At 36.2% G+C, this 17,933-nt stretch overlaps 1 protein-coding gene across 1 annotated transcript in view; it reads right to left on the bottom strand.

The window, feature by feature from the left end:
- Positions 1 to 17,933, bottom strand: part of MCTP1 (multiple C2 and transmembrane domain containing 1) — a 155,645-nt gene that overhangs the window by 110,020 nt on the left and 27,692 nt on the right. Inside the window, exons 8-9 of the mRNA XM_057372836.1 lie at positions 6,134 to 6,320; positions 1,165 to 1,258 (exon numbers count right to left, since the gene is read on the bottom strand). Coding sequence (XP_057228819.1) covers positions 1,165 to 1,258; positions 6,134 to 6,320 — 281 coding nt within the window. The remainder of the gene's footprint in view (positions 1 to 1,164; positions 1,259 to 6,133; positions 6,321 to 17,933) is intronic.

Genomic DNA, 17,933 nt, shown 5'->3' with positions numbered 1-17,933 from the left:
CTTTAATTGAATCAAATATATTTTAAAGAAATTGTTCAACCCGCAACAAATAACATGTTGATTTGGAAAAGTCAAAGACTGAACGAGGTCAGGGACTGAATTATCCCATTTGCYCCTGAATAACTTAATCTCTCTCTCTGTTCAGACAACATTGGATTATAAGGTCAAAGCAGATGGAGGGATCTTTAGAAGCATTTCTACAACCTCCCCAAAAATAGAATCTGTTATTTTGTGTGCCACAAACTGAATGATCAGTTTCAGCAATAAAATGTATGCACTATTACCTTGCTTGAAATCCTAGTAGTCATGTCAATTATCAAAAATATATTAAAAATTGAATGAGTTGCTCTGTATCTACATCTGCTCCTGTAACAAAGCATTCATTCCAGCTTAATTTTATTTTCTCCTATTTTTTAATTTTTTTATTATTATTTTAAAGCAGAGAAGGCTATTTTCTGAGACAGATGCAGCTCATGTTGCTCCATTCAACTTGAGCGATATGAAGGTGATTGCACTTGCAGGACATAAGGTAGAGATTTCTGGAGAAATATGGTCAGTATGGTTGAAATATTTTTCTTTATTTAGCAAAGCAACATGTCAAGTTAACCACTCAACTCATAACCTAAAATAGAAAATTTAAAAAATTATTTCCTTTATCTTAAAAAGATAAACAGTCGCTACAGTAATCTGCATTCAGATGAAATGTCTGAAACTGACAGCAGCCTTGCAAAATACTTGATAGATATCAACTGGCTCTTTTGGCAACAACTTTTAAATAGTATCTAAGTGTGGAACCTTTTATTAGCCTGGTCCCTTAGAATTCAGCTTTAAATTTGATAGTTTTGTATCATTTAATGTACTAAAAAAAAGAAGTTTCTTCTATGTAATTTTTATAGGAGGTCTGATGGAGAAAAATGTATATTATACCCTTACGAGAAATAACCTACACAGGACTCGGCTAGCATTAAAATCCTTTACTGCCTTGGTTACAGAAGTTTTGTTTGTTTAAGTTTAGATTTTTTTCATTAATGAGCAGAAGGTGAAAGTGCACAAACAGAATATAACCTTTAGATGAACTTCTGTTTTAAACATTTTTTTCCCAGTTTTAAAAACACCAAATCTTACTATGGTATTTAATGTCACAGAAACTAAATGAATCCTTGCCTGTGACATCAGCTGCCATCAATGCTTCTGCCCTGATGACCTTCACCTGAAGAAATCCCACATCGCTGATGTTATGGAACATCATCTTTGGACTCTAAAAAATAAGAGAAAGAAAAATAATTCTGGATTGCAAAAGAGACAAACCAAAAGCAGYATTTAATAGTCTCCTCCCTAGCCCAGATAAACTGCAATTCTGCCTACATACACAGATTTTTAAATATTATTACTGAAGAATGTACAGTTGGTTGCATTTCTTCCTATATTTTGCCACTGTAACTTATCAATGAAAATTATAAGGTAAAAACTGGAATATGAATGATAAAAACTCTAGTGAATTAATCCCTTAATACCATGTGAATAAATGCACTCCAAAACTTGCAATTATAGCAATTTGTTAACAAAATTTTCACAAAAATTGAAACAACTCCTCTCCCTGAATTATTTTGCAATATCTGTGTGTAGATTTTTCCCTTTGATGGTTCCAATATTATCAATGACCTAGGGCTAATACAGTTTTTTGTAGTTGACCATTATATGCAAGCTTGCATGTACCATATATGCCTATATAAGCTTGCAAATAACATCAGCAAAAGCATTCAAAAGAGGATAACAACTTAATAACTTTCATAATAATCACATGCAAAAAGGATAAAAAAAGAATTAAAGCATGTTTCAAATTCCACAGCAGAAAGCTCTTACTATAAATCATTATATTTTTAGCATAAATCTTTTCAATATCTACATGTATTAAAAAGAGGAAGAAAAAAGTACACTACACTAACACTTGCATTTATTCATACAACACAGATTCAGAAAGCTTGCTGAAAAACATGTTCCATTGCTGCTCTTTTTTTCAAGTAAATAAAACTAACAAACAGGGGGTTTGCCGTAATTAGGTGTGACATGCTATAATTCTCAAACACTAACTTCTAATACAATTTAAATGTTTAAATTATCGAACATTGAACACAACTTTGAATCTGGTATCCATTAACAACTAACCTAGCTTATCATTCAGTTCTTAGATAACCTAGGGGGGGAACTCCAAAAGAATAAACTAAAATTAAATTGCAAATCCATATATGTGGTCTCATTTTTGGTTGGTTTTGCAAGTCTTGTTCATAAATGCTAGTCCACATCTTTATTTTTTAATATTTTAAAATCTGGACTAATTAATTTTTAGTGCTTGTAGTCTTTTCTACAATTTTAATTGGAGAAACTTTTTCTACTGCCTATGATAATGTCCAGATTTCTACAAAAAGCAAGCATCAGGAAAAATATCAAGTCAACAATTCCTTAATTTATTACAAAGGCAATTTACCCACAAATTACTGTTGTGGCAAATGAGAAAAAATTGCATCAATGAATCTAAAAACCACATATGCTGCTTAAATGAAATACTAAATGTCAGCTTGCAAAAACAACAGTATGTTTTTGAACAGAAAATCTATCCATTAAGATATTAGACATATAATATGCATCCCTGTCTTTCTATTAATTAGACAATTTTAACAGCTAAATCAGACTGATAGTAATTTCACAAGCCCCAGATGACCATTTACTGTTTGCAGTGAAGATTTGACCTTGCTACACTGAACTTAAAAAACCAATTAAGTGTAGTAGTCCATGTTACATATATGCATCATGCTAAAACAGGATAACAGTAAATTAATTTTAACCGATTTTAGTAAGATAATAACCACAAATATTATTTCAAAATACTGATGGTCAACTTTAATCAGCACACATTCAACCCGTTTATGTGCTTACAAGCTGAGGGTAGCAGAGATGGTATTACAGATGGCACTGGTATAATTCAAAAACATCTCAGAACCCCTCGTTTATTACAGTGATGATTAGGGTTTGGAAGCCTATCAGATCTAATAGCAGAACAGAAATAATTTTACTGTGAAAGTTTGACAAAAATGTTTCCACATTTTACCCAAGTTTTCTGATGACCAAAACAAACATCAAGCTGTGGAAACCAAACAAAGCAAAAACCAAATAAAAGCAAGACAAGCAACAGCACCCACTTCCTATGATGCCATACAGTCCCCTTTTTCCAAATTTCGTCCTGGTTAGCCCACTCTTGAAAAGGGTGCCAATTCTGTATTTTTCTTTGCCACTTCTCTTAGAGTCTCACAGAGGTTTTTTAAATTTTAYTTTCAGAAAATAGCTGGCGTAGATTCATTTACTGCACATACTAACTGGGGAGACTGAAAAAAATGAATGCAATGCCACAACAGAGGCTCTGAGAGAACTAAATTACTTTAATGCATTATTTTAAATACATAAATTTAAGTAATGATTTATCAAATTATATTCTGTCTTCTTATTTATGATTATTGTTGAAGGTATCAAAAACCCACATAGTTTCTGAAGCCTAAAATTTCCATAGCAGAGCAATCTGTGATTTGCTGGGAATCTTTTCAGCCCTCAATAGATGGGAAAAGATTGAAATGCTCTGGAGATGAGTCTTCTTTATTTTTTTAATGAAAGGCTGTATAATATATTTTCTGTATGGCTGCAGCAGCTGTCAGGAAGAGCATCTCAGTTCAGCTCTATTATGGGAGAAGCAATACCCCATCCTATGGCATTGAGATACACTGAGGGGCTAGTACTGATTGACAGCTTGTCACCATGACGTCTTATTCCATCTCTGTTATGGAGAAAATTAATGTCACACCACCAGCCTTATGACTCGCTGTCATCTTAGAACTGCTCACCTTTTATCAATGCTCTAAATAACATTTCAAGCCCATCGTCTCACAGTGGACAATCTGGTCAAGGGACATTAAATCGGATGACTGTGAAATGTCATAATAAAAATGGAATGCTAACAACTTCTCTAAACTAGCTCCTCTGGTTTTTAAACTGTGACAAGGGGGACCATGAGTTCAGCACACCAGTTCTGAAAAGGTCATACAATCTCTCTTGGTCTGTACCCATTAATGCGCCCCCCTCCTCAMCCCAAAAGGAATTAATCTTTTCAGACAATTGTGGTAAAATAATGGTTCAAACAGTAATGCCTGTTTAATTTGTAAGGCTCTGATGTTCAGCTACAAATGGTTAAGTGACAGTAATAGAGTCATTTTCTAAGGCTATTTGATCTGATGGCAAGGTCAGCTCATTAACTGTTTTTGGCTGTAGAAAGGGTGCAAAATACATTTCTCAAGTAAAAGCTCAATTTTTTTAAGAGGACAGAAAATAAATACAAAAATACAGGCACTCAACAGGGAACTCCAAATCTTGCTAATTGTATATGTTGTCTTTGTATTARTTCTGAAATGAAGATATGAGTACCAAAGTAAAATTGAAGACSAGTTTAAAAAACTACTTGAATTAGGTTAATCCTGTAATTTCTTTCTTCTGCTGGTAATTTTAATAAAAACATCAGGATTTATCAAAAAGTTATCTAAATGCCACAATTTTCAGAATTGAAAATTGTAATGAAAAATTCATACCTCAGCAAAATTAATATCTTCATAAAATGTAATTGTTTTTGAATGCATACAGCAATGCAAATATATGAACAGATGCATATCCATGTAAATGCAGGAAACGGGAATAAACCAGATTAATCATATGTCACATAATTACGCTTTATACTGGTAGAGTTTAGGAAAATTATTAATAGTACACAGTTGTAACATGTTTCTATACTGCTACTGAAATAATCAAAACCATCAGTATTACTTGTCTACCATATCATCATACAGAACAAGCCACAGAAATAGGTTATTGTTGCTGCTGGCGGCAAGAAATATGGCACCTCAAAAACTATCTATCAAAAAATTATTCTATTTATAGACATCTATTTTGACAACCACAGACTGTCTTGGTAGATTCCAAAATGTGCATTAACTCTTTTAATTGTAATTATTTTTCAGAGATGCCGGACAATACCTTAGCCTTCAGTTCATTCTGCAATATTATATTTAGCCTCACTAAGTCACCTCTATTAAATTGTGTTTATGATAACACTACTGGTGTATGAGTTGTACAAGCATTAGCAGACAGCTGATTCAGTGGAGATAGACAGAATAAATTTGCTGAAGCACACATCCTGCTAATCTGTTTGAAGAATATTGTACAGCATTAGTACTAGGACTTCATGTTATCTGCACAGCCTGATAAGGTACATCTTTATTAAATTCAGTTATTGAAAGGATGCCCGTCATGGAATAGGAATATTTTAAAATCTTAAAAATAAATTAAGCAGCCTCTTTGATAGTCAGAGGTTGGTTTAATGGCTGAGTGTCTAGAGAAGCCCTTCTAAACACCTGGCAGCATTATACAATAAAAGCTTTGTAATTGCAAGTGGAAATAGCATTTTTTTCTTTCTTCATGTGTAGTGAGACAGTTACTTTTAGAGGCGGAGGTATTAGCAAACGCTGGAGTAAGAGCTCCCCTCTCTGTTGCTTTGATAAAACTACAAAGATTCTGTGAAATCTGAGGACGCTGGGAAATTAAAATAATTTGCTTCAGAATATTTTAAAATGGAAACATTGCTTGGAACAACTATTTTGATATGCTTCAGCCTCTAGACAAAAAATGTTTTCTTGCCCAAAGAAATGATGATCCAAAAAAAGCTGAAAACTATTAGCACCTCAAACTATTTGGTGTAAACAATCACTAGAAACTCTACAATTGATGGATGAACTCTTAGTTACTTTGTGCTTGGTAAAAACTATCTGCAAGGCAGTAAAACTACCTTTCTTATGTGACACCTTATCAAACACTTGAATTACCATATAAAAGATACCATATTGTATGAAGAGCATTTGCAGCCTTCTTGATGTTACCAGTACTGTCTGCAACTATTTGTATACTAGTAACAAGTTTAAATGATAGTCATTGGSCAGGTGTGACTAGCACAGAAGAGATGTATTTAGATTTCCCCCTCATTATAGTTATTTTTCATATAGGCCAATATTTTGCTAACAAAGGGTGAAAGAGAACTTCATACATATCTCTTCAGTATCTCCTCTCGCTCCTTCTGGTCCTCCAGGGAGTTGACGGAGAGGTCAGAGATAGTGACTGCAGCTGAGGCTGTGAGAGTGACCAGCAACACCAGGAAACCCTCTCCCTCCTCTAGCGGCATCTCCAGCTTGTGGGTATGTTCTTTACTCAGGGTCGACAGGTCAACCTGGCACCTAGAAATACACATTCTCCATCAGCATGTGGTTTTTCTCACATCAAACAAGAGCACATTGGCTTGCCTGCATTCAAATGGACAGAAAAGCCTAAGTAAGTACAAATTCCCACCCAGTTGCCAAAAAATTCTAAATTTCTTTTCAGCTTTAACCCATATTGCTTGTTTCCTTTTTCTTTTCTTTAGAGCTACACAAACAGTTTTTGAAGTGAAAAATCAGTATTAATAAGAACGTAAAGACACTAGAGACAAGATTAGATAATATTCTTTACTCAAATGCAAAGAGAATTTTTAAAAATCCAGTTTCGGATACTAATTTTAATTATACCTCTTGTATAAACACAAATTGTAAGTTTTCATGTGAACACTTTTTCATCTAACAAGAGTAAAAATCCTTTCTTAAAACAATAAAATTCTACATGGACTTAATTGTCATGGCATGAAGATGACTGAGACAGAAAAACAACTTGAGCGTTTCTTGCAAGGCTCAGCTCTGAAGCAGTAAGCTGTGTGGAGGCCAAATCTCCATGCAGTCACCCAGGGTAAAATCTGATGCCACAACCCCTTATATAATAAAATGTCTCAGGTTGTAATGAGTAGGGACTGCACATAACTGTGTAGAGTGTAAGCAGAGTGGCTGAAGCCAATCTGCCCTGCTTGATGCCCTTCTGAATAACTCTGGCTGCACCATACACTGAACTAATGACAAATGATTCTACACATGCCAGACAGCACAAGCAGCTTTGCAAGATCTTTAGAAATGTAATGTAAAGCATGGAAGGAAAGAGTATCTCTGCTATCAAAGAGCTGATTATAACCTTTGAAATAAAACAATAATATCTTAGTGCTGGTAATTAGTCTGTGCACAGCTTAGATATTTTAATACTTTAATTTGTATAAAGCACAAGTTTCAACTTTCCTCGATTGCAATTTTGAGCATGTATAGAAATTCAATGCCTGTGTCAYATGTAATGCCAGCTTGCATGGGACAGGAATTTCTATAAAACACACTATCTGGAATACTTAGAGCACCCCAAAATGAGTTTTGCCAACCTTTCGCTCTAAATAAAATAAGTAATAATACTCAAAAAAATTAATACATTCTATGTATAGTTTAGCCATTGAATACTCTACTTTCAACAGCAATTATTTAATCTGACAAGCACATGTACTATATGCCACTAATTCACTAAACTAAACATCTAGCAAACTCCACAAAATGTCAGCTGATTTTGAAAACAACAGATAATGTGGTCACGGCAGGACCAATAAGTTGATAAAAAGGTGGCAGGTATGAATAAAGAGCCATTTAAGGAAAGGAAATAGTCAACTATCAGAATAAATGCAATCTCATAAAATGAGCATTGTGCTATCACAGGCAGATTAGATTTACTACAGGAAAACCGTCTTTTATTTTTTAAGGCATTTACTGCCTGTTGTGCAGCTGCCTAAACTAGATACGGTAGCAACGTTCAATTATCTTACAGTGAAAAAATTTCTTACTCATGTTGCATTCTGAGYTTAACACTTTCCTTTAATTTTGAACTTGTGGGATGATTGGATGAAAAATTAAATTAACATTAAGAAAAAAAAAAAAAAGCTATTGCTATCAGTGCAGGCTGATAGTCAATACAAGTTTTGTACACAGACCTAAATAGTCATATTGTTACTTAGGATGCAGTGAGGAATATAAAGCCCTCCTTAAGATAACAAATGTAATCAAGGATTTGAAGCTGTAATAGGTTAAAATACCCCTGGTGTTAAATATTCTTTGACAGTTTATTTCAAAAATAGGACTCAGCAACMATATTGAGTCTTCAACAAACAGCATTTAAAGAACCAGTCTAAACTCTCTTAAAACGAATAAAAGAATCAGAAAGCCATTATGATACCAGCAATGCAGAAATAATCCATCCCTCACTCAAAAATAGGCAACAAAAGCTACCCCACACATATCCATCAGAAAAAAAGCAATGAGTGTCAAATTACAGGATCTACAAGATCTAATCTCTTCAATACTTGAAGTTACAACACTTCAGCAACATGAGTAGTCCCTGCTATTTTTTTTTTATTTAGGCTAAAAGAAGCAACCAATAATTTGATTTTATCTATACACCTTTCCTACAGMAATGAAACATTCCTAAGAGCACCACATCTAGAACAGATTATCTGAGAAATATGTGTTTATCACCTGCTTGATAAATCTGCATTAACAGATCACCTGCTTATTTCCTAAAATCATATAAAGGGTAGGAAGTGATCTGGAAAATTTTCTCTAGTAAAAACCTTAACCATTTTAAAGGAAAAAGTTATTCTCAAGGGCCCTCAGATAATTTGATAAAAATACAGGGTTATTCTATTATGGATTGTCACCTTTGTACTTTACAGAAGCTCAGGTTAAGAGTGTCTATATGCACACATGGTCAGGTGAACGTAGATTTCTCACCCTATCCTRTTCTCTCCCCTGACCTTGTAGGAGTTGTAGCTTACATCTTGAAGGCTCAAGGAGCATCCAGCATAAGGGGAGTGTATTTACAGCACATGAGCTACAGTAAAGTTGTAAGACTTTCCAATCTACAGACACAAGAGGAAAAATTGCAATTTTTTTGCCATTAGTAGTTGATTTTTTCATGATAAAAATTATGAAATTAATGCCAAATTATGCTAGAAAAAAGAAAAAACCCTGAATCATCTTTTGTTAGACCTCCTCTGTCTTCAGCAGATCTTTGCATAAGACAAAAAAAWTGAAGAAAATCTGATTTTATTACGGTATTACCCAAACACTAGTCCTATCCTAGAATAACCTTCACAGACTCTGATAGGAAAACCACAAAACTCCTTTTCATATTTGTGCTTGTTTTGCTTGGCCCAGTTTTTGATAGAGAAGGACCTACAAAGATGGGTTCTGTGAGAAACTGCTGGAAGCTTCCACCATGTCCAGYAAAGCCAATATCTGATGGCTCTGAAGATGGCCATGCTTCTGGCCAAGGGCTGCTGGGCTAATTGGAGATGTTGGTTACGCCTCTGTGATTACATATTTAAGAAAAAATCAAAACAAAAGGGACGTACAGGTTCTTTTCCTAGCCAGAGAAGGAGAAGGAGGTGAGAACATGTGAGGGAACCAATACGGAGACACCAAGGACAGAGGAGAAGGAGGGGCACGGGATGCTCCAGGCACSGGAGCAGAGATTCCTCTGCAGGCTGTGGGTGATGGTGACCATGGTGGGTGGAGCAGCTGTGCCCCTGCAGCCCATGGGACCCATTGGGGGATGCAGAAATCCACTCACAGCCCATGGGGGAGGTGCCCACGCCAGACTGGGTGGATGGCTGGAGGGGGCTGTGGCCCGGTGAGAGACCTGGTTGAGAGAGGGCCCCACTTCCAGGCTGGAGCAGTCTGGTCTTGGAGGAATGCACCCCGTGGAGGAGTGACCCATGCAGCAGAAGTTTTGGGACTGTCTGTCTGAGGGAGGAGACTGACATTGCAGCAGTTTTGGGACGACTGCTGCTTGTGAAATGGATGCACACTGGAGAAGTTCACAGAGAACTGTCTCCCATGGGAGGGACCCCATGGCGTGGGAGGGACCCCACAGTGCAGTGGAACGACTCCTCTCCCWGWGCAGTGGAAGAAGATCSCRGTGACTGACCAAAACTCCCATGTCCTGCTCCCCTGTGCTGTTGGTGGGAGGGAGAGGGGAGGGGCTGGGGGAAAGAAATAATGTCTTTAAGCTTTTGTTTTACTTCTCATTATCCTCCTTCTCTGTCAGTAATAAATTCACTTTGTAACTCTAAGTTGAGCCTGTTTTGCCCTTGGAGTGYTTCCTTCCAGTCTTTATCACTCTCTCATGACTGCTTTGTTTATTTTTTTTTCCTCCTGTGCCCTGCTGGGACAGGGGAGAGCAAAGGAACAGCTGTCATGGGTGCCTGGCATTTGGCCAGTGACCAAACCATGACAGCATTACATTTCCTTAGAAGGACTGAAGCTAACAAAATACTTCCAAAGGTAAGTACCAGTTTGGAAAATATCCATTTTCAAAATATAAATATCTTTGGAAARCTCAAGTTGGCAACATCTCTTTATAGTTTATTGGAATTACATGCAAGCATTCCAAGCTTTAAAGCATTAGCAATGCTGAGTTGATATGTTCTCTAAAAAGACATTTGTCTCCTACATCTGTCTCCATGGAGGGCAAAGATGCTTTGAGGATGAAGGTGAGCTTGTATGTTACCAGAAAGTGGTTCAGAATGAGTGAGAAATTTTTGCCTTGTTTCCTCAAATTGAGGACCATGAAAAATTACAGCTATTTGGAGAAGGCCGTAAGTTGCATATGACCAGCAGCTGTCACACTGAAAACATGAGAAAATAATAACTTTGGACAAKCATGCTGCTGCTAAAGGAAAAGACTTTTTCTACCTGTAATGAGATCAGCCTGGAGAATTAGGGACAAAAACCTGCCATTAATTCCACAGACATATTTCCAAGCATGACTATAAATCACACTGCAGGAACTGTAGTTTTTAGGGCAATTTGAGCTTTTCTGTATCTTCCATGCTGTGTAGCCCCTTCAGTGCACACTCATGTCAGCACTACAAGTGGTGGGCAGGAGTGCTGGAACAATTCCCCCAGCAGGCCAAGGCATCTATCCCACCTATCAGTTTGGCATGTGAACACTACCAGGCACCATGCATATCTGGATTTTCAGGCCTTGAGAGATCAGAAGGGAGAAAAACCACAAAAGTGCATCAAGCTCACATGCCAAAATTATCACAGAAAAACTGCTCAAAAACAGGGTACAGCTCCCATGGAGGAAGATTTGAAGGTTCAAGGGGAAACTACCCTTGTCTGAAACTGTGTTCAGTGTGTTAATCACACAAAATTTTAGAAATATATTTCAGATTTATTTTTAATTTGAATATATCTGGCCTTGGTTCTTTTTATGCCTTTCCTTACCAGTTGAAAAACCCTTTAGTGTTTCATGTTTTCTTCTAGTGAAGGAACTCATACACTATAATCATATCTCTTCTTGATCTTCCTTTTGATATGCTAAACACCTTCAGCTCCCTATACATTTCCTAGGAACATATCTCCTACAGCCCTCAAATGACTTTTTGTAACTTTTCTGATCCAGTGAAATTCTCCTGCATCCTTTTTAAAGTGTGGAAGGCAGAACTATATGTAGCATTTTATTATCAGCATGTCTAACAGGTAAAAATCACCTCCCCTCTTTAGTTCTAACAGAACCTGGAATGTAAGACTGTGTTGGCACCCTGGTGAAATATTCTTGCTAATGAATGAATTACAAAGGTAGCGACATGACATAGAAGGCCTCTTAAAAGCCAGGTGGCCAGGAAAGTGAGAGACAGCAGATAGTGAGATCGTTTTCTCACATGACAAAATAAAGCATAAAAGAGGAACTGGCACAATCCTAAGTGATAGGGACAGAAAAGCACCACTTGGCTACAAACCAGGCAACTTAATTACCATCATGACTTGTTCAGGAACACAGATTTTTAACTCCACTGTGATCCAGGTCTATGCTGCTCCAAAGGATGCCAAGGAGAGGAAACTGTGTGATTCCACAATTAGAACTGAGCTGGACACACATCAGAAGCAGCAAGGCATGAACTGCTACAATTTGTGAGACTCCATATCCTTTATGAGCAGAGTAAAATGTTCCAGTAAAACCAAGAAACAAAAGGAGAGGGAATATTTTGCAAAGCACTAGCAGAAAATGACACATCTCAGAAACACTGAGTGTTGACTGCAGTAATGTGAATTTCTTCACATTTGAATTGAAGCGTGACATTTTTAACTGTAAAGATAATGAGAAAGAAATTAAATTATGGACTCCACATGATGCTTGTGATAGGTGGTTGATAAAGGTGATAGATTGAAAACCAGGGAAGCTCCCAAAGGAGTTGGAGACTGTACCTCAGCTACGTATGACATTGACTAAGGACGAGAGTGGTGCTTAGCTGGGGAAGCTGGAGGGGATCCCTGGGAAGCTGGGAGGGCAGAACTGAACAGGACCTGAAGAACAGTGCTGTCGGTTGCCATATAGCAACACATGGAATGCAGGAAAGAGCCCTACAGTTTGGGGTAAGTCAGTCATGGTAAGAGAAATATGAGAACTCCATGAAATACAATTTCATCAGTTACCAAGCAATGCCTGAATACAGAATTACTGCTTATTGCTTGCTAAAAGAAATACAGTCCATGCCACAAAATGCTGCTGATGGATTTTGAAACAATAGATWAACTTTTTCCTAAGCTTATTTCTTCGCTATAAAACTACAGATTTACTTTTGATATTGCACAGGCAGAAATTACTTACAATTGGTTTACGACGTGATATTTTCTAGGTTGTCCCCAYGGCACAACGACATACTACAGACTGTTAGTGCTGTCACCAGTGCAATTTCTCTGCAGCAAAATTAACACTTTCATCTGCTAAATCCATCTACTGCTTTGATGAATATTATGTCTCCCTATATAGTTCTCACTGTTTGGTCCAAGAAATTTTGCAAGAGCTTTCACACAGCTCCAATCTGTGCCTTTCATATACCATCACAAAACCCTATTGCACTCGTCACCATTTTCTATACACTGTCATGCTCCTCATGTCTAAGCTGATCATTCTTTATTTCCTTCTCCCTTCCTCCTAATTTGCCACTCTTCAGGAAGTAGACTTCAGGAAGTAGACTCTATGTGAGGAGACAGAGTCAGAAGGATTCACGAACAGCCCAGCAGCACTCTGTAACTAAGAATACACRGGGGAATGCTATTAATTTCGTGTCAGAAGATGACAGTAACAACTGTCAGTAAGAGTTGTAAATAATAAAGTATCTGGTAACAGAAAGTWACTGAAGATTTGTGAGCAAAGACTGAAACTTTCTTGGCTTTCTAGCAAAGCAGAAGTGCCTCTGCATTAGTAAAGATGTCCTGAGATAGGAATAAAAAAGGTATGGAACACCTAAAGGYCAAATGTTGAGATGCAGTATTACAACTGTCTCCTTTTGACTACCATTTGAAATGGAGATGGCTCAGCACATCACAGGATTTTTCAAAGGCAGACCTGGCAGTAGCATTTTTAAGTTTTAATGCGTGAAGCAAAATCTTTATTTTACATCAAAAACTGCATCTACAATTAATTTAACTTTAGTCATCATGTATAATCAACAAAAGATTATACAGATAGACTCTTGGTTGAGTGCTCTTCTGTGCTTGCACAGAATTGTTGTGTAATTCAAATGTGCACACAGTTGGACTCTTAAACTAYAACAGCATATTGACCATTATGTTTACATTTTAAATATATTTTTCCAGAGTTACTTCAACATGAAGAAATTTTCAAACTGTGATGCAAAAAACATTGTTGAAAGACCAGCATAATAAAATACTATCTACATTTCTAGAGGAAGCCATCTTGCCTACAGAGCTCTGCAAAACTGAGAAAACTTCCAAGAACTGGCAACTTTAACATTAACATGGACTTCACAAATACTATTCAAAACCTTATTCTCAGGCAACAGACAATTGTCAGTATTTAAACATAAATCAATCTCCACACCATCACTAGAAAAATATCTGCAGTAGCATCTTTAGTGTCCTTCACCCATATTTACACGCATGTTGGAGCACTCAAATACAACTTTAGAGTATCACTCAGCTCTCTATGATAATTSTCAGTCTCCACAGCACAATTACATACATGTCTGTGGGGGGAAAAGCCCCCAAACCATAAATACTTAATAATTTTATATTTTTAAAACAAAATCTCACTTTTATTTAGAACTTTGATAGCACATTCCCATGTTTTCAGATTAATCATAGAATCATAGTTGCATATCATTATGTACACCCAAAAAAACACTCTATAGTTGTGTTACCATGACAAGACTAAATAGACAAGGTATAGCAGATTAAATACTGTAAACCTAAATACTTAGGAAAATAGATATTGCTCAAAATAAAAGCAAAAGTCAATGTCATTTTAAAGATAAACATGCATTTTTCATACCAATTAATAATGCTATAAATCCTGCTGCACTGGATTGCAAATAACTTCAGCTGAATAAACTTGCATGACATGGGATTTACTTATTCTCTATGTTCACAGAAACAACTTGTTCTCTGACAGCACTCATTCTTGGCAATTTATTGCAGCTGTCAGCAGCCCATTTGTTCAGATTAGTGCTATGCATAAAGGTGTAACAGTCATGAGGATTTATTAACTGATTATCGTAAAGGTGACAGTCAGAATTGTCTTCAAAAACATAAATGATAAGAGAGCTAAATAATTACATGACGATTAAAATCACCTTCATTTTGATCTTAATATTACCTACATAAACTTACTGCAGAATGTTTTTAATCATAGGAGCATATTGACTCAATATAGAACATGAATTATTTGCTCATAGCACAAACATCTGAATATTCAATATACACACACTGGAAAATATATACACATAAATACCTATTTCTACTTATSAGATGAAGCAATGACTAATGCCACTTATGCAAGTCTATATGTTTCTTTAAATGCAAGAAGACAGCCCATGTGTCTTTAGCTCCTGATGCCTTCCAGACCTTCTCATGTTTTTGGTCCTGCAATGCTGATATTTTTTTTWWAAAAAAAAAACTTMATTCAGAAGAATGCTGAAGAATTTATCTCCTGTAAAATGCAGCTCAGTTCTGGTCAAGACCAGYGTTTTCTAATACAAATTAGTATGTGATTGGAAATACATTTTCTTCAAAGCTCTTGTATAAGGTCTTTTCCTAGGCTTTTGAAATACTGAAATAAACACAAAACTTGCTCTTGGGTTTGGGGTTTTWTGAAGTATTCTGAGATGGAAGTTCATAAGGTGCTACAACCTTTAAACTCTCATGGAGCATGTACACAATTGAAATTCAAATGTATTTTATAAACACAAAATGCTACAAGTTAAGAATGGAAATCAACTAGTCTGCTTTTGTTCTTCTGAACTAGGATGCCATATTGTTACTCACCCCCTTGACACCTTCCCCTCTTTCACAAGGAAGATCTTCCTTCCTCTAACAGGGTGATCTTACAAGCCATGCCTTCCACCTCCATCTTTGCCATCCCATAAACAGAATTTCACTTCTATGTCCTCAACCTTCTCAAACACCTTTCCTGCATCTTTCTGCCCTCAGAAATGGATTGCAAGACCAGCCCCTGGCAATCTGAACACACATCATTGCCACCATGTCACACTGGTGCACACCATGCTCCAGCCTAATCAGTACAATGATATACACAAGGCCCACAGAAGCCTATGTCTCTGATTTCCCACTTCTTTTCACAAATGTGCAGCTGAAACATGGTATCATTCCAGGAGAGTTTACAGCATTCTGGTTTAGAACAGAACTTGCAAATAATTGAGCTTAGCACAGTAAAACCACAAGTTTCCTGTGATATTTTCCAGAAGATCCTGGAATTTTTTCCTTCTGCCTTCCATCTCGGAAACTGTTTCTCAGTTTGGTCAGTTCTTACCCTTGGTGAATAGGATGTCTTCAATCTAGTGTGCCTTCTCCCTAGATATATTTTGGCCAGTCAGGACATCTCCAAGAATGTGCATACTTCGTTTTAGCATACTTCTATTGAGAAAAAGATTGCCTTGCTACATATTCTCTTTGTGTGTCTTATGCATATGTAAAGTTCAGCAGATGAAACCCGGCAGAAACTAAACAAAGCTATAGCAAAGGTGTAACACAAGTCACGATTGACAATGGAAGTTTTTATTATAGCTTGYGAAGTCTTTTGTTTCCATTTGCATTTACTAGAAAAATTCTTATATAATATTACAGCTGTTGCTTGCACTTTATTCAAGCAAGCCGGAAGATTGCAGCAAGATGAAATGGATTACTCTCCATTCTTGAGCAATGATAGAACGCTACCAGGAAGTCTTTTGTTTGCCTCCCACAGCCTCATTATCACTTCTTCTGGAACCTGAATCAAAATATTAAACTTATTATGTGTACCTTGAAAGCCATAGAGCCTCAGTCATGGAGCATGACTCAGTCGTGTTTTAAAAATTAATTTACACTTASTATAACACACAAAAATAGCAAGTCTGTAATGTGTGCACCAAAGTATTTCCAACTTTTAGGGGCAGCCTTGAAAGGAGAAACTGGGGAAGACAGTTCAGCATTAAGTGGAGTTGTCAGGTGTGGTGATTTTTATCTGCAGTGACTGGAAAAGAATATCAGGGAGGAGGAATATTAAGACCTATTTTTGTATTCAGATTGAGCTCGACAAATGACAGTTTTTCATGAAAATCTCCATGGAGAGGAATTTTTTTGCAGGTTGCTTTACCAGAGATAAGGTACCAACAGAAGGTGAAATGAGAGAGTGTCTGCAAGGACAAACTGAAGAGAGATTATACATACACTGACAGAGGGGTCAGAAAAATCAACAACAGCAAGATTTCAGTAAGTGGTGCTTGGATGACAATGTTGAAAAAAGTCACTGATGAAAACTTGAATCTTACCAGCTTTTCATAAAAAGGTTAAAATTAAGAAGAAAACTGGAATTATTTTTCCAAAGAATATAATATGTTGACATAGAACTAAATTAGTACATTACTTCAGAAAAATATTTATTGTTATCATGTATGCCAAATACTGAAATAAAAAAGGGAAAAATACAATATAAACTTCAAAAATGTACTCAATCCATTGGGTTTCATCATATAAAACAAAATCCTGTTGTATATACTTTTCAAAGGTGTTTTTGTCAATATTAAAGCTATTTGCATGCCACAGACTCTATACATTATCTGAGTTTGAACAATCTATAGTAGGAAATAAACACAGAATATTATTAGACTGATCTAATTTGATAATTTGATAAAGAAAGCCATTATCCTAAACAGTATAAGAGGAAGGAAAAGATCAGTAGAAACACTRCCACACTGATAAAAAAACTACATGGTTCAGTCTGTGGCATTTCCATTCCTGATTTTAGCTATCAGAATAAAAAAGGTATTTAACTTTTAACTTTAATCACAAGTTAAAAGTTTCAATGGCCTAGTGAAAACACCTCCAATAAAAAGTACCTCCAATCAAAATATATAAGAATAATAACAATTAATTATAAGTACTATTATGACTGCAGGGATATCAAGAAAAATACAAAGTAAACAAATATCTGAGCTTTCCAAACACTATTTTGTGCTATAAGCACAAGACAGTTTTTTTCCTGTTAGTTAACAGTTAATGCCACTTCCTATTTTGTAAAGTATAAGCTATTTTTTGAACTGCCAGACTTTTCCTGAATTAGAGGAATGATTCTTTGTCCCAAATATGTATGTAGCACYTTAACTCTATTTTTATTTACCAAATAGACTGGTACATAAATATGGTTTTAAGCATCAAGTCAAAAGATTTGTTTTTCCTGCATGCTGGATGTTGCTGTGTGGAACCTCTTGCACTTTGGTAATTGCCCTAAATAGGGGATTTTTATTTTTGAAAACTTCAGTCTATCAATTGGTAAAAGCTGCCACCTACTGGTCAATAAAAATTACATGACATCACCACCGTAAAGAATTCAATGCAGCAAACCGTATTCAATGCAGCAAACGGCAGAAAATC

The sequence above is a fragment of the Malurus melanocephalus genome, unplaced genomic scaffold (assembly GCF_030028575.1).
Source record: "Malurus melanocephalus ecotype Western Australia unplaced genomic scaffold, MMel_1.1 scaffold_7, whole genome shotgun sequence".
In the NCBI taxonomy this organism is placed as follows: domain Eukaryota; kingdom Metazoa; phylum Chordata; class Aves; order Passeriformes; family Maluridae; genus Malurus; species Malurus melanocephalus.
Note: the sequence above shows the minus strand (reverse complement) of the source record. Positions and strands in the feature narration are given on the sequence as shown.